The 24,586-nt window shown below is 39.1% G+C and overlaps 1 protein-coding gene across 5 annotated transcripts in view; it reads right to left on the bottom strand.

Moving 5' to 3' along the window:
• The window catches only part of RAPGEF4 (Rap guanine nucleotide exchange factor 4), a 147,288-nt gene that overhangs the window by 10,836 nt on the left and 111,866 nt on the right, over nt 1–24,586 (bottom strand). For all 5 annotated transcript variants that reach the window (XM_031599459.2, XM_090144033.1, XM_090144034.1 and 2 more), the window contains 13 exons: nt 24,117–24,195; nt 20,390–20,540; nt 18,934–19,022; nt 18,430–18,460; nt 18,118–18,196; nt 16,187–16,333; nt 14,907–15,004; nt 10,046–10,171; nt 9,401–9,579; nt 4,877–4,967; nt 2,723–2,773; nt 2,029–2,116; nt 1,625–1,689 (listed from right to left, as the gene is read on the bottom strand). In XM_031599459.2, coding sequence (XP_031455319.1) covers nt 1,625–1,689; nt 2,029–2,116; nt 2,723–2,773; nt 4,877–4,967; nt 9,401–9,579; nt 10,046–10,171; nt 14,907–15,004; nt 16,187–16,333; nt 18,118–18,196; nt 18,430–18,460; nt 18,934–19,022; nt 20,390–20,540; nt 24,117–24,195 — 1,274 coding nt within the window. The remainder of the gene's footprint in view (nt 1–1,624; nt 1,690–2,028; nt 2,117–2,722; nt 2,774–4,876; nt 4,968–9,400; nt 9,580–10,045; nt 10,172–14,906; nt 15,005–16,186; nt 16,334–18,117; nt 18,197–18,429; nt 18,461–18,933; nt 19,023–20,389; nt 20,541–24,116; nt 24,196–24,586) is intronic.

Raw genomic sequence — 24,586 nt, 5'->3', positions numbered from 1 at the left:
TACTGATCAAAACAGGTAATACTATGTTCATTCAGTATAAATTTTTGTTTCAAACCTTTGGGTGCTACTAGTAAATCTACGTTCTGATTTGTTTCTGGTTCTACTTTGAAGATAAAGGTATGTGCAGATATGGGCGAAAAGGGCAGATCTGTAGCAGCCTACATATATGCCAGTTTAAGCTTACAAGTTTCACTCTTGGCCCTGGGACATGTAAGTAGGCCAAGCAAGGTAGAGAACCAGTGACTTAAATGGTTATAACAATACCGTTACCATCCCCATAGTTTGGCGGGGCTCCAGTCAAGTCTTAGATCCCTTTGTATTACCACTAATACTTCTCATCTACACTTATTTACATTTATCTGCCTAACAAGAACAGGCAGTCTAGGAAAAAGTCATTTGCCCCAGGCAGAAAAGCTCAGGGCCTTAGGAAGGAATTGTTAACAGTGTCTGCATATGCAATTACATATTTCATTACTGAAAAGTGAGGTCAGGCCCTTACGCAGGCATTAGTACAGCCATTTACACACATGAGAGTCTCAGCTAAGTAGAATGGCATTTCCACCCTAGGACTGTTCTGGAACTAGAGAGCAATATCTTATGAGAAGAATTTACTCATTGATAATCACTTTTCTATGAAGCTTTCTAAAGAGCTGAAAGTTCTCATTTTTTTCCATTCGGAAAAAGATCACAGCTCACGACACTCCTCTGGAGTGCAGTGGATGTGGTTACTGCAGTACTTAGAACAAGTAGATGCAGGTGCCACCGTAGATACGGTCTAGCACTGCTGAATGGAGTTTAACTGGCTGAATGGAGTTTAACTGCAGACACAGAAAGTCAAGCTTTGGTTTTGTAAGGTTAGGTTGCTCATAGTTGAGCATCGCCATCCCTGGGACTCAGATCTATGTGCCATTAATCACATTAATTGAGAATGTGGCCTTAGTAGCCAAGAAAATTTCTTCTCACTATTGAGAAACTTGAGTTTCAGTCAAGATCTCTCCTATGGGAACTTGCCTGCCTGCAGTTTTTGACAGTGTTTGAAATGATGAGAGCTTGGGTGCAGAATTTAAAATAAATAAAATTAAAAAAAAAAAAAACAAAAAAAAAACCTATTGTTGCTGATCTCTTTCCAATAGGAAAGCAAACAAGTTATAGAAGACTCTTTCCACTTGTTAAGGTGGAAATTAGATGTACATGTTCTGTATTAAAGCTCCTTTCACTCTCGGAGGAGCAATGCAGAACTGCCCCAGCCTGAGGCAGTTCAGTCTTGTTTGAAGGAACAGCAGTTAAATCACAGCATGGTCTCAAACTGGCTGTTAAAAGCGGCCTCTAACAGCTCTGCTTCCCGTCACAGCTGCTGCCTCTCCTAGGAAACATTCTGGCTGTGCACGGCTCAGTGGGCAGTTTCTTTTCTATCTCCATGAGGTTTTCCAGAAATGCAGAGGGTGCAGGCTCTGTGCACAATGCACTACTGTTGCCAGCTCTAGGTGCTGCCTTCCCTTCCTCTGGCTCTAGAAGTCATTGCTGCAAAATTCACTCTTGAAGAGGAGAATAAGAAGGCTTTTTTTTTTTTTTTTTTTTTTAAATTTTCATCCCACAACCACCATTTCAAAAATGTAATACATACCATCTTTTCAAAGTTTACTAGATTGTCAGTGAGTGTCTTATTTCCCTCATGAGTAAACGTCATGTCTGTATGGGAATAAAAGACGCATTAAAGCCCATAACCGAATCATGGCATACAAAACAACAGAACATTTTATCTATTCCTTACAACAATCAAAGCAGCTATAAAGGTAAAACATTTAGGCTTTCATTTACAGCATTTCTGAGGCTAGTAAAATTGAGGTATAATATTCAGATACACCAAAGCACTTTTTCCTGACTCTGTGTCACACTTTTTATAATGGAAAAAGATCATACCCCACACTGAGATTGATTTTTGCTTTTTCTTGCTGCTTTTTACTCTGACTCTTCAAATATTTGACAAATAGCTTTCAAGTTAATAATTTTGGTAGCATACAAGCTTACCTTTTATAAGTAGAGGCATGAAAGGAATTATTGGAGGATCCAATTTAGCCACAGTTAGTCTGTAGGCCCTATGGTTTCTTGATGGATCCTTAAGAAAAAAATAATTAGTAATATGTATTATTACGTGTATTAAGACACTGTATGCATTCATTTAGATGCCATGGCATTTATTAAAATCATCATTTTCTCGTGCAGCTTTAAAAGTGCATCTGCAAGCTAAGCCTTTTATCATTTTCCCATTCCATTTACATGCTGAACACAAACATTTTTCATGCCAAACAGCAAGGTAAGAGGTGATTATGAAAAAATTGTTTATAAAAACCGAACATTTTACCTCCTCCACTGCAGCTGCAGAGCCAGTATTGCATATGCTGTAACATTAAATGTATTGCCTGGAAAAATCCAGGTTGTAAAATATAATTTCCCATATGTGCTATCGGAAAACATGCGATAAAGCTTTTCAGAGTTTCTCAGTTTAACTTTGAGTGATACATACGTTCTCTCAGAGTAGGTTCCTAAGAGTATAATTTATTAGTCATACATACTTGTTTTAGCAGCTCTAAAATGGGATCATAAACTTCTTAAAGTCAAACAAGGGCATATAAAATGTTCTGAATCAAGGAATTCAAATCAGTTACTCAGAAACTGAATTAGCTCAGATTGTGCACAGAATAAGGGATCTATTGCTATTCACCATTAAGCTTTCAAATTCTGCATAGATCTTCTTGAACTTGCTTGGAAGTTTCTGTTAATAAAAACAAAAATAGCAAACCTTAATTAAATCCAATCTGTACAGTAATTTTACTGTAAGTGCTAGTTCCTTCTACAACGCCCTAAGTCAGGAAAGTGCTCTTTTTGCCAGATATTTCTAACAATGTGCTAATCTAAAATACAACATGTCTCCTAGCAACCGGATTATAAATAGAGACGGGACCAGCCATGAAACCTGCATCCTGATCTAAATCCCAACTTGAATGTACTCCTATGGGATGTTTAGATTCAGATTTTTGTTTGATTTACATTGCAATCACTGAATTCAGAATGGAAGTGAAAGTTTAGTGAGTGGCTTCAGGACATTCCCCACTATAGTCTATCTCAAAATATAAATTAAGCACAGCTTGTGAAGGGTGGCTCAGCTTCATCATTCATACCTACAAGTAACTGCCCTCACAACATTCAAGTCCATCCTTAGGCAATTCTAGAAGGTTTTCTGGTCATGACAACACATCAGCATTCTCAATGTGCCCAGCAGCCTCTAGTGCTTTCTAGGCTATAAGTTAATGAATAGATTTCAGCCCACAATACCTACACTAGTAAATATGGCCGGCTGGTTGCACAGCAAATAGGATGAAATGGGTGTTAGTAAATATTTTTCCCTCTCATACTATTTTAGACATATTAAATGATATTTTTCTATAAAGACAATAAGATGTGTTATAAATTATTCAGAGATCAGAGTGACTTTTTATGCACATTCAGACAATGTCAGCTTTCTTGTTTTGATAAACTAATATTGGCAGCGAGCAACATTAAAAATTAAGAGACTTACAGTGCGGAGATGATTTTTTTCAATACTTTCTACATTTGGAGTGTGTGCCCTAGCAAGATATTTACAGTGTGCCACAGCAAGGGCCTAATTTTTAATGATGTGTGTGAACAACTGTCTGCCTCGTTTGCATATGCATGCAGATTAGGTATTTGTGAAATAAGTGGTATAATTGGACATTTGCACCTGCAAATATCTAATTTGTGCGTGCAACTAATGTAAATGCATGACAATACAGCAAAAATCAGGTTTTTATACATTTGGTTTTAGCATAATCTGTACACATATAAGGTTTAAACATCAAGCCGCAGAGATTCTCCTGGCAAACTGACTGACTGCCCTACACAACCAGTGTGACAACATTTCCTGATCTCAGGTTCACTAACGCTAACAGATGATGTGTGTCTGCTTCATACTGCTGAGGTAACTCCAGGTACCTCTTCTGTCTTCAAACAGGGTCTGTACTGCCTTAGCTCACCCAACTACTCCTTCCTCTACCCACAAATGAAAAGTCATTATTTTGTGAAACTGATCTGCAAATCCTTGATGTCAGCACTGACTGCATATACTACTTTCAACACGTACTACTGCAGATTGAGCTGGTGCCTTCTCAGATGTGTTACTCTGAACTTTTTTCGGTGTTCAAATTCTACTTTCAGTTGCATCATGCCAACTATTTCCATTTCTAATAAAGGAAGTACATGCACATTCAAATCTGCACTGCTTTTGACAACCAGAATGTTCCTACTGGATACACATGCTTACTGTCTCATCCTGCTGGACACTGCCCTTTCTAGATGCTCACAAAGAAAAGAACAAAGCCACAGAAACAAGTGGAAGCTCTGAGAGTGAAGATCAAATTGACAGTAATCAAGGGGATATACCAGAGAGAAAAACAGAATCTATATGTTATTAGGGTAACAGAGTCCATATAGAGATCAGAAAATAATACGTGCAGATAGAGGATGGATTTTAGAGAACAACATGTGAGTGATCTCAACAAATGGCTAGTTAAGTCAACGAGGGGTGGGCTGATGTAAGAGGCTGCACTGCTTATCCTGTTGGACAATTTAGTTAATAAAGCTGGTGCTGTCACGCCTGTTAACTGCTTGTGAGCACTGAGCACACCTACAGGTATACTGCCTTATCAGTAAAAATTATCGCCCTAACTTAAAGGCTTCTGCTCAGGACCTGAATTATTAGATCCAGTATTTCCAATAATAAAGGCCTAACATGTTTTTGCTAACTAAAAGCAGAAATTCCAGTCAAACTTTTTGGAACTGGGCTGTAGCTAGGACTTACCTCCCACGTCAGTGAAAGACGGCTCACGGCAACATTACTCAGTCCCATAATAATAGCGAAAAAGGAATTCAGATTTTTGTATTCTTTACAGCTGAAACACAAAGTTTTAAGTTGTAAGCATCAGTGGGAACAGAAGGACACGATACAACCTGAAGGGAGCTGAGCCAGAAACCCAACATAATCTGACAGGAGCCTTGCAGCCCTGACCAGCAACGCACCACTACTCTGCTGTGGGATTAATTCACTTTGAGGCTCCTTTCCTCTCCCTCTTAAAACCACCTTCTGCTCCTACTTCACTGTGTGCCAGCATCTGCAAGGCATTAAAGGAGTCTCTGAAGTTCCTTCCCATCCAGAAGGACAGTTTTGGATCTGGGCTCAATTCAGACCCCAGAAATACCAGTGGAAGCAACTACTTTAGAATCCCATTTGAGAAGAACTTGCTGACAGCTTCCGAAAACAGCTATGAATGCTGGAGGCTGTCCCTACAAGATCTTCCTTGCAGTTTACAAGGGCACTGTGTCTTTTTACAGAGAAGACCAGCTGTCTAGAGATGCCTGTGTGTCAATGATTTCTTGCTGTGTATGGCTTCTAAGTAGTACTTGTATATTCTGGAACTTCATAGGATGCTTCAGGCAAAGAACTACTATTTGCTACCAGCATCATTAATGAGGTCAGGGGCAGTAGGAGCTCTAGGTCAACCTTTATCCCTAATGCAATGGAGAATTGTTGTTACCAGCCAGAAAAGCTGGAAAATGTAACTTATGTAATTATGTATTATGTAATTATGGAAGATTCAGTACACCACACACGGGAGTCGGCACAGCCAAGCTCTGACAGAAGCAGCTCACACAGTTCCTTGACTGTGACTGCACCGCATGGCTCAATGGGGACAGAAGACAGAGAATAAAGTGACACAAATCTGCATCTTGCAAGGTTCCTGCAAATAACTTGCTGTTTTCCACAACTAATTCCCAAAATCTGATTTCAGAATCTCAGTCTCTGCTTCTTTTGCTATTTTCCAAGAAAGCTTCCACAAGATTTAAACTACATTTCTCAGATGGTTTGAGAATTTTAATTAACTACTGACACTCTTAGCTCCTCTGAGGCATCCTCAGCTCCACATAAAATTAGTATAATCATCATATGCTACTGTCTGACTCTGTAAATGCCACATGAGCTCTTTCTGTCTCTCTGTTTCACCAGACTTGATGTATTGAAGAGATGAGTCCTTTAGATCTGGGCCTCACTTCCGTCTGCCCTGTGTGAGCATGGACATATGAAAAAATCTCTCCTCACCTGATGGTCTGCCTGTAGGAGACTGCTGCACCGCCAGATCATCTGGCAGAGCTGCTCATACAAATTCTCCCACATTAGGGACAGCCAAGTAAGATAAGCTGAAATGCTAAAGCTACTCCAACTTATTGTGACTAGAGCAGGTTAGGGAGTGCCTTGTTAGTGGATCTGAGGGGAAATATGGATGAAAAGCAACCAGGATAAGTTGTTGGTGATAAGCTCTTCCCTAAGCACAACTAAATCCAGAAAATGAGATCTGTCTGCAGTTTGTGACACTGAGAAGAAATTCCAGTATAGTAAAATTAATTAGTAGCACGCATCAGTAGTGCTCAAATGCAGGCAGCTGCAAATCTGTCTGCAATATATAATTTGGATTTATCTTTCATTTTAAAAAGGAAAAGTTTGCTAAATATCCTTAGTCAATGCCATTTGACTAAGATCCTAGAATCAGTCTAGATTTAAGATTCTGTGTAGCAAATGTTCTGTAAACTCTGCGGGCTCTACACTGCATAGCTTTGTTCCAAATAGAGGAACACTGTAATGAGAAACAGCGCAGTGTGGCATCACTGGCAGCAGTGCATGTGTTCTGCCTGCAAAATGTCAGTAAGTGGATTCTCCAAAGCACCAAGGTGTGTTTGAAGCAGAGGTTCCTCAGCCTCCTAGAAAGGACTATATTGGAAACATCTTTGCATTACTACAAATTGTCAACATGTATATAAACATGCACTCTTGTCTCCAACACAAACATGGTTAAAACCTCTCAGTACTTAACATGAGCAGATTTATCTTATTGTCTCTGCACACACACATACTCCTCAAAAATTTCTTAGAGACTCCTTGCATGTGTAGGGAAAGAATTTTCAAATTTTCAAAAACTAGGTGAAAATGTCTGAGTGTAATGTTGCACAGGAAAGTTTCTAAATAGCCTGTGGGTGTATCTGCAAAGAGGAAATGCATGCAGTGTCTGTGGCTATCCATAAAAGTTTGTGCAAGTACTTCCTAGAAGGCCTTTCAAATGCAGTTACTGTGGGAAGAACTCACTACAGGAAACACAATTTGCTGCTTCTTATTGTTTCAAAATTTGATCCTACAATGGCTGAAGGGAAAAGATGAACCTGGTAACCTCCACATCCTTTCCCAGCAGATGCAAAGGCAACAACAGCTTCTGGAACTGACAGCACATGTGCACGGCACTGGGAGCCAGGGCATGGCACCAGGCAATACACAGTACAGGGTGTGCTGGGGGCAGATGTAGAGCAACGTGCCTCCTGCAATGGTATCTGGGCCCCCCGTCACAGAATCAAAACAGGGCTCTCAACAACTGCTATCTTTGAAAATTGGTATATGCAAGGCATCTTGTTACCACCTGCCATGCGAGATGAATTGTGCAGCACTGAACTGCACCAGGCACTTTTCTAATGAGCCTTTTAGTTCCAGGTAGGGTAAAGGTCTCAAGGGTCTTCACAAGCAAAGCTTCCTTACAGATCTTGCCTGGAGGCTAGGCCCCCAGCTGCTGATTCAGTTTCTTGGCTTTCTTTCCCCTCAGACTCGGGTGCAGTGTTTGTTTTAGGCGTGCTATAGCACTTGTTACTACAGCAGCCCTGCGCCGGGGGCAGCAGCCTAGCAGAACTTCCCAGTGCCTTTCCCACCCTGCAATCACTCCTGCCTGCTCCGTCTGTGCTTCGGCAGATCTTGTGCTTTGGCTTTCTCTGCATCCAGGAGACAAAGAGGACTCGGCAGAGCAAGCCACTTTTAGCTATTTATTTTTAGCATTGTAGTGATACCAGAAACATGGAAGTAAACAGGAGGTTGTCAAGCTGTTGTAAATAGCATAGGGCTAAACTCATGACACTGAGGAACCCACTGGCTAGGGCGGCTTATTAAGGAGATATTTAGCTGTATTTTTCAGGTACTTGATTTCAAGTGTTTATGGAAATAACTATTGTATCTCAATTTCCCATATTTCAACATTTCCCCGCTACACGCCTCTGAGCTCAGCAAAGGCCCCAGCTCCCTGTGCTGTGTGCGGCTGCCACTGCCCTCTCCCGGCCATAAGATCATGAAATATGCAGCACGCTTATTTTTAGAAACTAAAGAGGTAAATGCTGTTCACTGTTCTGCACGGAAACCCGATCCTGCATGCACACTACCAGATTTTGAAAGTCTTCAGCTTCGTGGAACCCCCAGCCTCCAGAGGGCCCGAAGCAGCTCCCAGGAAGGAAGCGGCACTAGGGAGCAGGGCCCAGCCCACAGCAGAGCAGGATGCTGAGGCATAGTTCTGATGTGAACACTGATTTCAGCCACGTGGAATCACGAACTGTGAGGACAGAGACATCACAGCTGTAATTTCTTCACACAACTTCACCAGGGAGTGCAACATATGTTAAAATTCACGGTTTACCAGCAAATAAGCACTGCTTTGTTCTGTAACACTGCTTAAAGTCTCTACTCACAACACCCAAAGTCTGAGACAGACGCTAAGAACAGCAGCTCCTCACCGAATGCCTCACTGAACTTAGTTCAGACAATGAGTGACAGGTGAGAAGTGTAATAAACATACTGTGAAATGCAAAGGAAGAAGGTAACAGTGATCACCATCTCAGCTGTGCGGGGCAGGGGCATGCCCTGCTCCCTCCAAAGCATCCTCCCCTTCAAGTCCTCATTCTGGGCTTCCATGGATGGCAAGGAGCTGAGGCCTAACTCTGTAACACCAAGGCTCAAAAGAGCTGCAGTTCTTATATGAATAAAAGAAGAGAGCAGTAACTGCCTGCTATCTAACCTCAAACTCAGAAGGTGCTAGGAGATAGAGAATATTCATGTTGTTGTGCTTTTAAACAAAAGTATTAGGAAATTGTCACAAGCAGACTGAAGGAAACACAAACCTCATCATCTCAATACCACATCTTCTGTTAAAATTAGTTTTTCCTAATGTGCTTAAGGGTAAATGATGAATTCTCTTAGGGAGCTGAAGTATATATTTACTTACAAACTCGATGTGAAAGCATAGCCCAAAAAGTCCGGAGATTTTCATAAATCAAGGATCAATGAAGAGTAAGACACAAATATGTATTAACAAACTTCTATACCACACTGTAAGGAAACAGAATTACTAAATAAAAACATTTTAACCTCTAAATGTGTGGCTCCTTGGAAACAAAAACAAACAGAAAAAGGACAGTAGCAACAAATTTACTATATTCAGCCTCATTTCCAGCTCATATGTATACTTACTGGGCAGCTATCTTAATATATTTCTTCAGTAGCTGCACACGCTTACTGAGTTGAGAGCAAAGACAAATCTCAGTGACCACCCAGAACTGAATTTCATTAAATCTTCTTAAAAATAAATCCAGATTTGCTGTGGTCTTTTTGAAATTGTGCCTTCCAAAAGTGTGATAGATCAGTTCCAGCTAGGAAAAAGAAAAATGTTTGGCATTAATTTTTTTCTTAGAAATCTTATACTTTGGACAGTGGAAAGAAGGTGAAAACAATAACCAGGTAAGTATCTACTTCCTACACTAGCCTGAAACTTGCTCTGCAGTTTACATTTATCGTTGTACCAATGACAAGAATTTTGGTTTCAATCCAACAGTCAATAGCTGAAGCATACTAAAAGCATAACTATACATTATGCATAAATAACTTAATATCTTGAATAAAATGTACTTAAACAGCATGTGTTTGTGAGAAGTTTTACAGACAAGATGCAAAGATAAAATCAGACAAAGAATGCCTCATGCTTTCAAAACTTGTAGGCAGTATTTTTGAAAATCAAGATCAGAGATTTGCAGGTACTGAACATACCTACTGTACAAAACACCAATTAAACATTTCCTAACAGATTCTAATCTGCTGAATAGATGGATTTTTTTTTACCTCATGCACACAGTTGAAGAGTTCCCAGTCATAAATTGTCATCTGATGTGCGAGGTCTTTGGAGCTCATCAGTTCAAACGTTCCAACAGTACCAGCTGATGGTCCCTCTTGTTCTGGTAACGGTGCCTACAAATAGAAAAAAATATTTTAGAAATGCTAAATTTTGTGATTGGAGCTTTTCTTCCATATTGTTTCTGTTTGTTTGTTTATTTCCAGTGTGACCATTTCCCTGCACCTGCTTCTAATAGGAAAGCTGAAATTTGCTGTTTCGCACAGGCTGGCATTAGGAAAAGAGAAGTTCTATGCAAAAATCAGTATCCACTACGCAAAGGATGCTGAGTGATTCTAAAATTACTTCAGAGATACTGTAAGGAAGTAAGAGAGACAGTTGTCAGTATGTTATTCTTAGCATTGTTCTATAATTTGAAGCCAGAAATAATGTGCGTTGTGTTCCTTAAACATGCTTATTTGTTTAGGAGCATAGGTCTGTTCACAAAGCTTTTCTTATCAATTTCCTCTTGCACATACACAAACAACTGAGTCACAAAGCACAAGCCAGATACTTTTGTAAATTACTGGCCCTATAAATGAGAACTATTACACCCACCATATTTCAGAAATCTGCAGTGATTGCTAGATGTTCTGCTCATTTACATGAGGCATTTAAAACATGCCTCGTACTTTCTCTTTGTCAGTACCGTGATGCAGTATTAACTGATTGCAAAACTCCTCATTATGATAATTAAAATTATAAACACGCAGTCTTATAAGAAAGACTTCTTTATACCATTCAAGTATAAAGTATTTCTGAAAGACAATTCCATACCATCCAATAAAAGAAATGTGATCTACAGTGTTGCACGTAACTAGATCTTACACTGAAAAGATTTAAAACATGGCATGAGATCAAGGCACTTTTGAAGTAACCTGCTGTATATATTAAGGTCAACACACTTGAGCCAGCCCTGGCTAAACACTAACAAACAATCTTCTTGCAAGTTCACATGCATTCTGAAATTTCCATTGGGAAAACATCTGTAAAGCTTCTTGCAAACCCATGTTTTAATTGTTTTGTTTCCAGGAGAGGGCAGTAGAGTTCACTCACAAGTTTCTCTATGTCTCACAAGGTCTTTGTTAGTTAATTGCAGAGCAGGGAATTGTCAACAGGCTCCTTTCTAAGTAGCAACTGAATAGAGTTTGGAAGATTAACAGGCCATATTTACATAATGTAACACTAAAATTGAGTTTATTAAATCAACTGTCTTCTATAAAGGAATATTCTATTACCTATAGAAAAAGGAGCGGCTGGATTAATACATCAACAACACACAGTATTATAGCTTTATTTCTGTTTGAGTTCTTGCTAGGGAAAGCCTATATATCAAATACCATCATATACAAATTTGACGTTATTTAAATATACATATCATCAAAAATAATTAAACTTACCCACAGACATTATTACCTTTAAATATCCGTCTACAATTTTTTAAATAAAGTATTTAAGTATAATATTATCTTAAAAAAAAATCTCAGGACAGCCATCAGCCTTATAATAGCCCGCAGATTCCTCAGCCTGGGATTTGCACAAACACAAAAGTTTCTTCAGTTGAAGACAGAGTATGAATGAAAAATATAGTTATGTGCAGAAAATCCTATTGTGTGGAAATTTGTGGAAAAAAGACTTAGGGCTTTTTTCCCCTATTTGGAGATAAATACAACATAGCTGTTACCATAACAAACATATTTTCCAAGGCTAGGAAAGAAGTACTTATATGTAAACTCATTGCATACTTGCAAATTTGTCTGACCCAGAACAATATTCACATGGGAACTGTCAAGTGTAGTATGAATAAATGTACCCACATAGGCAGCCGCAAGAAACCAGAACGTAGAAGGATTAAACTGGGAGGGAGTAAGGCCATAAGATTTTTGAAGTTGTTTAGGCCTCTTTGAAAAAATGCAGTTGATAAGGAGATGAATTTTGTTGTGCAGTGCTGAGAGCCTCATACAAGGTGCTGAGTGTTCACCCCCTAGTTCCTATTGAAGCCTGTCCAATTGACAAAAACTAGCACACCGCAGCCCTGTAGCTGCTCAGAGCTCATTGTAGCATTTGGAGCACTCAGACTTGTTTGAGTTGGAAGAGACCTTCAAAGGCAATCTGACTCAACTCTCCTTCAGGGACACCTACAGCTAGATCAAGTTGTTCAGAGCCCTGTTCAGTCTGACCTTGAACGTCTCCAAGGCCAGGGCATCTACCACCTCTCTGGGCAACCTGTGCCAGTGCCTCACCACTCCTATTGAAAAGACTTCCATATGTCCAATCTAAATATCCCCTCCGTTACTTTGAATTCATTGTCCATTGTCCTATCACAACAGACCCTGCTAAAGAGTATGTTCCCTTCTTTCTTACAAATTCCCTTTAGATACTGAAAAGCTGCTCTCAGTTCTCCCCAGAGCCTTTTCTTCTCCAGGCTGAACAGTCCCAGCTCTCTCAGCCTCAGAGGGGACATGTTCCATCCCTTGGATTGTTTTTGTGTCCCTCCTCTGGACCTGCTCCAACAGGTCCACGTCTCCCCTGTACTGAGGACTTCACATCTGGACACAGTACCCCAGGTGAGGTCTCGCCAACACAGAGCAGAGGGGCAAGATCACCTCCCTTGCCCTGCTGGCCACCTTTCTTTTGATGCAGCCCAAGATACAGTTGTCCTTCTGGGCTGCAGAGGCATGTTGCTGGCTCATGCCCAGCTTACCATCGACTAGAACCCCAAAGTCCTTTTTGGCAGGGCTGCGCTCTGTCCTTACATTACACCCTCCAGCTTGCACTGATAGTCGGGGTTGCCATGACCCGGTGCAAGACCCTGCACTTGGATTTGTTGAGATTCATGGGGCTCTCCTGGTCTCTCTGCTCAAGTCCATCTAGATCTATCTGAATGGCATCCCATCCCTCTGTTGTGTTGACCGCACTCCACAGCTTGGTGTCATCCACAAACTTACTGAGGGTGCACTCGATCCTACTGTTGATATCATTGATGAAGATGTTAAAGAGCACTGGTCCCATTACTGACCCCTGAGGGACACCACTTGTCACTGATCTCCATCTGGACATTGAGCATTGACTACCACTCTCTGGGTATGATCTAACAACCAGTTCCTCATCCACTGAAAAGTCCATCCATCAAATCCATTTCATTCCAATTTGGAGAGAAGGATATTATGGGAGACCGTGTCAAAGGCCTTCCTGAAGTCCAGATAGATTACATCAGTGTCTCTTCCCTTGGCCACTGACACAGCTACACCATCATAAACAGTGACAAGGTTGGTCAAGCAGGACCTGTCTCTCTTCCATGTGTCAGCTTTCTGGAGGATCTGCTACATGATCTTCCCCAGCACTGAGGTTACAGCTAACAGGTTGGCAGTTCTCTGGACATCTTTTCTACCCTTCTTAAAAATGGGTGTAACACTGCCTTTTTTCCAGTGACCAGGGACTTCACCTGATCACCATGACTACGTCAGCCATTTCCCCCAGGACTCTGGGATGCACCTCATCCAGACTCATAGACTTATGGATATTCAGGTTCCTGAGGTGGTCAGGAACCTAATCTTCACTTATAGCAGGAGGGGCATCACTCCTCCAGCTCTCACCTTCTGAACAATCTGCTCAAGGGCTGTGTGTAGAGCAGTCACTAGTGAAGACTGAGGCAAAAAAAAGCTCTTCAGTACCTCAGCCTTCTCCTAGTTCATTGTTACTAGCGTGCCTGTACTGCACACTATTGGGGATTGCCTGGATTTTCCTTTTTCAGTTGAGGTACATATTGAATTCTTGATCCAAGGTAGATAGGCAGCAGAGGAGAAAAGGCAAAGAAAACCAAGGCAATTTGCTGCCAAAGGTATGTCTGCACAGACATGCAAAACCATATAAAAGTACTCAATATTGTACTAATGCAACTTCACTTTACAGTAGCATGTCTCAAACAGGTATCTATTTAGCAGGATTAATTAACCTCAAGGGAGCATCAGAATTTAATAAACTGAACAAGACATATCCCTGCATGGAACTACAGTATGCTGTATGTGCATTCCCTGGTTACTAAATTGAACACAGCAGCAAAGCACAAATTTTACCATATCTATAAAAGAAATCAGGCCTACATAGTAAGTGGCTTGTTAAAGGCATACAGGAGGCTGAAACAAGGGTAGGAGTAACAGAGTTCATGCTGACATGACTTGGCAATGACATTTGTTTTTAATGAAATAAAAGGAACAAAAAGTACAGTCAAATCAAACCCTATAAAAGCAGACCCTATGGAGATTGTTAGAATAACTGTATAAACTGTAAGTACTTACAAGCAATTTTACTTAAAAAAAAAAAAAAAAAGACATGCCAGGAGGAATATATTTTGTGATTCTAGTTAGAATCGGAGATCTTGACACAGTATTTACTGGGGCTCAGATAGAAAAAATTCTAAGGAATTTACTGTCAGAACCAAGTCTTCATAATGCTGCAATTGCCAACATCTGTCTTCTCTAATATATCCTTGTGGCCAGGAGGAGGTAATTTTGTAATCAGGAATTACTGTTTGTCTTAGTGATAATATTCAGCTCTTCCTACATGCTCAGCATGACACAGAGAATACTGGAAACAAGTTCTGTCAGGTGGATCAAGTGGATTTCTGCTCTGGTTTAGGAAATGATGACATGACTCCATTTTCATTTCAGGGCTTGTCCCATAGAACTATTGCAAGTCCTTCATTGTGAGTATCTCCACTAGTTTCTACCTAAAGTATTCATAATACAAAAAATACCAAGCATTCAAATTAACTGAGGAACTGAACTTTCTGAGTACTGCATACATACGTACCAGTGAATCAAACTGGTCACGTGGGCAAGCAAAGAGTCGTCCATTAACAGTGAGAGTTGTAAACACTGAAACATCATGAGGCTTGAGCACGACTTTTTCTGTAAACATGAAACAGAGGACTTCATTAAATATTTGCAGTATTGACAGCAGGACTGACCCAGCTGCAAAAATCAGCATTCTGGGAACAAATTGTACAGTCAACCAATGTATGTCCAGGAAAGAAATAGATGGAAATAAGGTCCCCTTTGTTGAAGAAACATGAGAAGCTCAGCGCCAGCAAGTCTCATTCAGAAGTGGCATCAAGAAACAAAATCTCAGCCTCAATCTGCACAGGCAGTTTAAGAGAAGTCTGCACTGCCATCTCGAGAAACTACTTGCAAAAATCTAGCCATCATTAGACTCATTTTTGTCTGAGCTTTAAGCATGTGGAGAGCTGTTCTTGCTAGAAATTTCCCTGGAAGACAACTGCATAAGAAGGTGATGAAATGTAACTGTATTCAAATCTCATTACAGCAGTTCTAAAAGAACATCACATTGCAGGTAAAGAAAAGATAATGAGGTAACTTACAAAAATCTCTGTCAGAGAGAGAGATTTGGCTGTCAGCAAATCTGACAATAAAAAATTGCTGCAACTGCAAAAACAAGAGCTGCCTGGTGTCAGTCCTCAGGAAGTGAATGTTTTTGGCAGGCATCACTGTCTGCAAAAATGCCTTCCGAAACAGCTCTCATTAGCGCTGTGTGTCCTCACAATCATACTCAACCAGAGCACTTCAGCAAGACTAATTCTCCAGCAGAACCCACCCTGAGGTCATTCTCCCATTTCTACAGCCTACAGTAGGGGGCTTATTCCTGACCGTTTGCCAACACCAGGTCAGTGGCTTGGCACCAAGATGCTGAATGGAGGTCAGACTGGCAGGGACCAATACGGCAATGTCAGTACTGTAGCATTTTTTGCTGCTTCTGATTCTTACATCTAAACTGACATTATCCATGTTTACCTCATATTTCTGCTGCTAAAAAACCTGAAAGTCCTACACTACAGGAAACTTGGGGTAGCTCTATTCAGATACATGCAGATACACAAGCTGCTCATTTTCCCTGTATGCCGTGTGAGCTCCAGTCTGTGCCTGCAGTGCGAAAAGGACTTGCCTCTGACATAGCTTGTACTAGCTGAACGTGCATATGGTAATAAAGCCATGACTGAACTAGCCTTGCTTTTCAATCCCTCCTGACCTTCTCTTTCACTATGAGAAATATTTAACATTATAGAAATACAGTACCTCCTCCTGAACTCATCTTTACAATGATAAGGCCTTCTCCAGAACCCAGCTTATCTGCTACTGCGCTGATCACTTCCTTCACAGACGAAGACACCGGCACGCGGATAGTGGTGTAGGTTTGGTCTATGCAGTACACCTTAAAAAGAACTAGAGAAAAAACATTTCGCTATGTACGCCACATGTAACAACCATAGAGATGTTATTCTGCAAACTAGTTTCACTTCATTAACCACTGCTCACAAATGAAAGAACAAAAGCAAAAAAAAGTCATTACTGTTTTGATAATTCCCCATTCTTCAAATGTTCTACAATTTCTAGCCTAAAAATCTCTGACTTCCCAGAGCTTTTAGTAAAACATGAAGTACTACTATTTTAGTACTGCTATGCTATTTATGGATGCCAGTTTCATCTGGTACTTTATTATGTCCCAGACATTATAATAGTTTAAAAAAAAAAAAAAACAGTTGCTTTCAGGAGTCAGAAAAACTGGCTGCAAACTCTCTTACTTACAAGAAAATACTTTTCATTTCATGAAATAGGCTTGAAAATAAAGTTCAGGTTACAATCAGAACTAAAACTGTACTGCAGTCATTTTTTTTACAGGCAAGTATGTTGCTGACTCAGGAATACTGTAGAAATGAAGAAAAATTCCCTAAAACTTGAGTGTACAACACACATTGGCTCACACGCTTATACACGAACCTAGGAATCAATACAATAGAACATTAGGCTGAAAAAAGCAAGGCAGCATGCCGTGACATGAATTTAAGACAGAAAAAGTTAGCAAAATACTCCCTCAGCTGAGCTGTCAAGCCAAGCTAAGCAGTCTCAGGGGTTATGGTTGTCTACATATTTTCAAGGCTCAGTTTGCTGCCAGCTCTACGAATGAGAAAGATACAGTCATATGAAAGCAGCACTTAATTTTTGTCCATACAGACAGGAGAAGTAGTACTGTCAGGGCTGTAGCAATTGTTTTGCTCTTTGTAGACATAGAAGAAACACTGAGATGAACAACAGGAACTGGATGCATGGCAGGATTTTTTCTGCTCAAATATAGTTACCTCCTGCTTTTGAAATGCCACTGGCTTTCTCAGATAAATGAGTTTGCGTTTTGTTCCCTTATTTTTACCATTGTGCAGTAGCAAGAGCTATCCCTTAAGTTCAAACGTTCTGAAGCAGAAGGTATTTTTTGTGATGAAGATGCACCAGAACCACTGAGGGACTGGCCCAGGCTGTTGCAAAGAAATCCCCAGATATATTAGTTTTAAAGAATGTATATTTTGGTTTACACTGAACAGATCTCAGGATGTTGTTATATAGAAGTGCTTTTTCCTGCCTAAAGTGAATGACAACATGAAAAGCCAGAACAACTAAAAATGATAGTCTAACACACTGCTGTAAATTTTACCTTGATCTCTCCACAGAGTCAAACAATACCAATAGGGTAAAAGAGCAGATTCTGTTTTCTAGGCTGTGTGCCACACGGCAGAGCTCCAGGGAATGATTATCTGCTTCACTCACATCTCACAAAGGAGCATTTCTGGTGAAACGGCCATACATATTAGCTCAAACTATACAGAAGAGAAAGGGACTCAAACATGACCTTCAGCACCAAATATTTATTGCACTGACACTATCTGCATGGACACTGTCTGTACTGGTTCTTGCCTGTTTTGTCCGTTTCCCTTTTTAAAGGTTGCTACATTCTTCCTCTGAGGAAGCACAGTGCTTTATAGCACACAGATGGGAAAAGATGAGGAGTATTTCAAGGCAGTGATGGAGAATGTTGGCTCAGAAAATGCAAAGTTTGCTTCAAGCCAGGTTTCTGAACTGTTAGTACTTTTGTTTATTTTCAGACCCTTTGCTTTCAGAGAGACAACTTTATTGCAAATCCCAGTGGCTCAAGAAAACTCTTCAGAGAAGGAACTCACCTTCATCGCTGCCTCTGATAGGTTGGCGTTTCTGTGCTCTGTCATCGCTTGTATTGAACAGCTGCAGAAGAACTTTGTGCTGAAAATTAATCACCAGGATTCACATTATGGCAAGAATAAACATTAGGGTATAGATCTGAATTTAAAAAGGATCAATGGCAGGCAAAAGGGTAGCAATGCAAAATTTGACACAAAGTTAAAAGTTATATCTGAATGTCTTGTTTTAATAAATCCCAAATGACTAAAGAGAAGATGCTTACAAGGTTGCCATCCTAAAGCTTTTATTTAGGAAACAGAAATAAATTATCTTACCTTCTTTTGTGGTGCCTTAGGCTCCTCAGTTCTATAAAATTTAAAACACAGCACATATCATTAGATATTGCCTAAAAGATTTTGTGCACAAAGCAACCTAAAGAGCACAGACCACTTGTCAAACTACAGTATCAACACCTTCTTGTTTGTATTTAGGAAAAGAAGACTAGGTGATACTACAGGTAAGCTATATCACAACAAAGGTACAGAAAATGCTACACAAAGTTCATGCAAGCACACAGTATAGTTTCAGTGGTGTATACATAATTTCTTATTCCTTCTGTCAACCCTTCTATGAGGCAGTTCAGTGTATGCAAGAATTACATGGAAAGACAGGGTCATAGGCATTCATCCAAACATGTCTGCATGAAACCATTCAGTCTGCAGTAACTGAGTGCCATTCACAAAACACACTTTTAAAAGATATAAGAAATAATTTTCTTCATCTATTTACTGGGAAAAAGAGCTAAGAACAAGAAAGAAGGAAGCATAATTTTTGCTTACACTTGCTTTACAATTTTCTCTAGCTCTGGAAGTTGCTCCTTTAGTGCTGCAATCATTCTAGTATCATCTGACACAGACACATAAAATTCCTGTAAATGACATAGAATACTCTTTAAATAACTATAGGGGTAAATGAGCAGTACTAAGGATAGAGGCTTATGAGATGACATCTGATAGTTTAATGATTATAAAGAATGCTAATCTACATGGATGAACACATGCTGGGCTCAACCCTCTATTACTTCTACTTGTTTATCTCCAGCTGATTTAAAGCAAGAGTTACACATGCAGAAGGGAAGTCTGATGAGAGGTGGAAGACATAAGTGTTTACTTATACTACTGTGCAACCACTGACTGCTTGTGCAAATACTGCATTTTCAGATTATCAGGGAGAAAAGCAAGAGGGTTCACAATTAATGTGGCACAACAACTGGTGTTGGGTTGTTTTTTTTTTTTTTTTTTTTTTTTGTTTTTTGTTTTTTTTTTTGTTTTTTGTAGGCTAGTGATTTTGTTTAAAAACCATTCTTCCCTTATCACTATTATTGATAGTAAAAACAGTTTCTTTTCTTTTTGTTAAAAACCAAAACATAAAATCACCCAACAGTCTTGACCATGCTTACTAGCATAAGCTCATCTCCCATCTAATCTTCAATTTCTATTGAAGTACTATTTTCAGTCATAGCTTTTAATTCCTCTCTTCCAGCACTATCTTGGATTCTAGCTTCTATACTTTGTATTCCACTTTTTTTTTCTGAGGTGCTCAGTGATCTCTTCTTAGACAAAACTTGGAACCACTGTACCACACACATTCTCCATGATATGGAGCACTTGAAACCTTTTTCTACTTAAAGTCTTTTCTGCAGTGGACCTCTATGACCTTGTCTTCCCTTTACTGTCTTCCTGCTTTTGATTCAGAGAATTTAATTCAGAGAATTATTTTCATTCAGATCCATATTTTGGGAAGACTTATCTCCACCCATATTTTACTTCTCCTTTTCTTGAAGACTGTCGTTGATTAATTGCTCTTCTGTGCTAATTAAACTATCATCCTCATGATGGCAACCAATAATCTGCCTTTGTGCTCCAGATCTGTTTTAGTTGGTTTAGTTCAATATAAACCTGTAGAAGAATTTAAACATTAAACAAAGCTCACCGTAGCTTAGACAATGCCCACCAAAAAAAGCAACTTAATGTATTCTTATTCAACAGTGTACCTGTGCAGAACTTTGAATGGGATGTGCAACTCAAGCAGATAATTTCAGAGATCCAGAGCCTGAAAATGGCTCAAACACTGCTGTTCCGTGTATACTGACTGCAGTTAAAACCAATTAAACATAGTTATGAGTTTACACTCTGAAGTGATCCATTTCTCTTTACTTTGTACCACAGTTGAACATGTTCTGAACAGGCTTTCAACTTATCTTGCTAGGTAGATACTTTCCAGTACACCTCCTACCTCCAAAAAGGCCATTGCTGCTTCATCCTCTTGTAGCAAATCTCCATATAAAGCAGCCCACTGAAGAACCAGTCGAATGACTCGCCTTTTATTGTTGAGAGAATAATCCATTTTCTCTTGCTCTGTACCCTGGGAAGGCTGGGCATGATAAGTGCCACGGTGTCAAGGAAAATGATCAGTGATTGAAAGTATCAGAACCAGTATGATTTTACAAACAAGTGACTTCCAAGAACCCATTTTCAGGGTGTTCAAATGTAACTTTCCACTCTATACTTTTGATTTTTGACTGTTGCTAGCATAAAGATTTGTGAAATTTTAATACTCATACTAAAAAGTAAAAAGACAGTGAGGTCACTAAAGAAAGCAGAAATGAACAATGAATTTAAAATATTATTTAGAAACTGTGAATATTAATTAGAAATAAAAATGATCTAAGACATATATTTTAAGCTTCTTATTTATAATTATAACAAGATTTCTGCTGTTTTTCTCTAACAAATGTTAACATACATTGACTAATAAAATGCTATGGGAAAAAGTATCTATTAACTCACACTTTCCAAATGATCTTCCAGCCCCAAATCCCTGCAGAGATTTGACATGATACAGGGGTTACTGGGGCACTCACTTGACTGACAAACTTTCAGACATTTGCATTTTAATTTCATTCAGAAGGGCTTCAAATGACTAGGGAACTAAACATGTCAGTGTATTTATGGGAGTAAATAAGCTGAAGGGTCATAAGTAAATAATATATTGTAAGCTATGTGCTCTAATGTCTCAGGGAGCAAGTTTAATATTCCACTGAGTCATTTCTCTCATGCCATTTTTACTTTTCAAACACTGCAATTGTTTCATGTATTTTTACTTTTTTATTAACTGACTCACCACAGGCACTGGTAACTTTTCTGTATTTTTACTGCTCATTTATATTAATTGCTCTTTTATTAACATTATCACAGGGAAAGTCAGTGAAGGGTTTTCCCATTTTTATGGGACCTACAGGACACAGATTCAATGCAGATTATAATCAGAAGTAAAATATCACGTATTTTTGCAGTGTCAGATAATTGTAAAATATTTATCAACACCAACATATTTTTATACACATATACCTAATTCTGTCTAACACATACTAGGAAATTGAATCAATTTTCAAATCTGTTCCTCTCAGTGTGGGAACATTTAGCTAGACTGGAAGCTCTGTAAAATCAGCACCAGTTACTACAGTGAACGCAAGCTATTTTGCTGGCATGGTGGTAAAGGAAATTCACTAAACTTTCATAAGGAAACATGCTAAAGGACTATTGCCTACAAAGAGTAAAAGAGTATTTGAAAGTATTTAGACAATGGCCATTAAAAGATGAAAACTTACACAGGTGCTCACAGGCTTGTACTACCCCAAGAGCACTAGCCTAAATGTACTTTTGGAAGTGTTACTCTATATCAAGTTTTATTTTGAGACTTATCCTCCTTCCTTTTGACAAGCTGTAGCTCTGACAATTTTCCATTTCCTTTTCTGTAAAGTAGAGAGGGAAGGAGTCTTGATCTAACAGACAGGATGCAGGCTTATTACATGATCCAGGACCAAAGGAGCATTTTCTTTGCTTCCCAATTAAAAAAAGAAGTATGTGATTCTTTAATATTGAAGCATCTATATACATTAGTGATTAAAAATGAGCTGTACCAAGGGGCAACACAGCACAGACACTGAGTTATGAGCAACCTATATCGCTAATTAAACAAAATGGTGCACCCATTCATTCCTTTCAGTCTTGAAGAACATACAGATGACCAAACACTGCTGAAAAGGAAGAAAAAAAGCCCAAAATGTATACCTTGCACTATGCTTGAAAGCACTACAGTGCTTTAGCTCCACTCATACCTGCATGCTGCCAGCTAAAATAGTAGCCAACGTGGGTGTCAGAAAATAGTCTTTCATTGATTCAAAATTGGGAGTTGTAGCAAAAACAGTGTCTCTGACTGAATCACTTTTCTTATTTCTCTTTTACTATTTTAATTTCCTCACTGAGCATAACTAACCTCTCTTTAGTCTCACAGTGCCAGAAAACATTTTTGTACCGTGATTTTGCTTAAAAAAGATGAGCTTTGTTAGCAACCTTTCAACTCTAACAATAAATTTCAATGGTACAATCAACAGAGCACAGTTTGATTTTCCATATTCAGAATGGACCAAAATAAACAATAATTCAGCACTAGGAAAAGCTGACACTAAAGCAGTGGGACACTAGCTACTTTCAGCCCTTCTCTTCCTCCTACCTGAAAAGGAATTAGCATGATGCCTGCCATGACCCACTAAATAGCATACTGGTCTTAGCTCCTCTGGAATAGATTTCATAATAAGTGAATGCCTATCTTCAGAAAAGCCTTTCCTCTATAAACAATGAGGTGCATTTTCTTATGCATCTTATTTTCCTAGTTACTGGAAAATAGTGGTATGCTATTATAATGAAGGACAGACAAGCCTGAGTCCCAAACGGACTGACTGGCTAACAGACAACCTAGACAAATCTGAAAAAAAAAAAAATAAAAAAAAAAAATCTAAACTGCTGTCCTTTTCTTTTACCTCTTCTTAAAGGTGTCAGCAACAGCATTTCATAATATTTTTGCTCTCTAAAACTATGGAGTTTTGGAAAATGTGTTTGTTGCAGGTGTATGAACAATTTCTATAGACCAGTTTTGTAGGTCCAAAGGTGTTCAAAGCAATTACTGTCCTTGCTAGTAGTAACACAAATGAATTCTCTAGCTTGCCAGACAAGGACACGATGCTCTATTTTGTGGTTTCAGGATGTTAGCTTTCCCACATGTCACTTGCCCTACTGAGCTTCAAAAAGTGCATACTTTCACAGCAATCTAATTCAAAAAAAACCAACCAACCAACCAAACAAAAAAAAACAGCAAATTGAAGTTATACCTCTTGTCAAAAATCTATAAAACAGAAAACATTTTATGTTTATTTAATGCTCGCCATCACTTGATTTCTTCAAGTCATGACACACAAGGAAAACTTCTCAGTCTCCAGCAGCTCTCTGAATGACATGACTTGCTCATCGATGGAAATTTTACAGATGCGTTCTACATAAGACACAGGTAGTATGAGAATGACTTTCAACTCCTGATGCTATATAACTGTGTTTTCTACTAAGTATTCACATTCAATTCAGATTTTTTGTAGTTTGTTAAAGCTTCCTATAAACTACTATATATTATTGTTCATAACCATATTATGACAGTGCCTAGGAACCACTTACTCACTGCTCTAATAGTTCAGGCACTCTTTTGCTTGAGACAGTTTGTGACTTGTAACCTATAAAGTGGGCCAGAAAATCACTAAAACATAGTAATCTTAGTTTAAATCTTAGTGTGGTGGTTTTGCAAAAATCAAGAAAAGCAGAAAGAGAAACCTGGCCTTGAACAGCTATCCGGTGAAGGGAAAGTAGGTTTCTTTTCCTTGCTATAACAATAATCCCAGAAAAGATACGATCACCATGCTCCAGGCCTGCATCTCATCATGGCTGTATGCTACCCATTTCACTTGTTGAACTATAAGACAAGCTGTCAGTCAGACACTGAGAACCTACCAACAAGGCAACAAGGCACAGTCTCCATGAAATGCAATTTAATTTTTGAGAGAGAAAAGCTTATGATCTATCAATGGTATGGAAAGCTGTAAAAGGAAAATAACTTATCTGTTACAAAAGGATATTGTGCCATCAAGGCTGGGCAGAGCTGACTATTTGGCATAAAAACACAGTGCATCATAATAAAATCATTTAAAACAGAATCTGTGAAAAGAAAAGAAAGAAAACAGCAAATTGAGCATTTTGGGGAACACAAGGATGAGGCTTCTCTAAGTGAAAAAATCTTATTACTCCTTGGTAGATAATAAAGGTGTCATTTTACATTTTGTAGACATTAAGTATGAAAATATAAATGAATCAATATGTGCTGAAATATTAACCTTTTACTCGTCTGTTTGGATTTAATCGCATTTATGTTAAGAGGTTTTTGCATGTGTCAAAAGAAAGTCAGCACAACATAAAGAAAACAAACTAGAGTAGTCTGGACAAAAATGAAATGTTTGGGTATACTCCTCCTCAAAAGTGTAGAGATCTAGAGGAACCACTTATACAGTGCAACTTTTCAGGTAAAAGAAAGACTTCAAAATGCTGTAAG

This window comes from Phasianus colchicus, chromosome 7 (assembly GCF_987193195.1).
Source record: "Phasianus colchicus chromosome 7, bPhaCol1.hap1.1, whole genome shotgun sequence".
In the NCBI taxonomy this organism is placed as follows: Eukaryota; Metazoa; Chordata; class Aves; order Galliformes; family Phasianidae; genus Phasianus; species Phasianus colchicus.
This window is presented reverse-complemented; position numbering and strand designations above follow the sequence as displayed.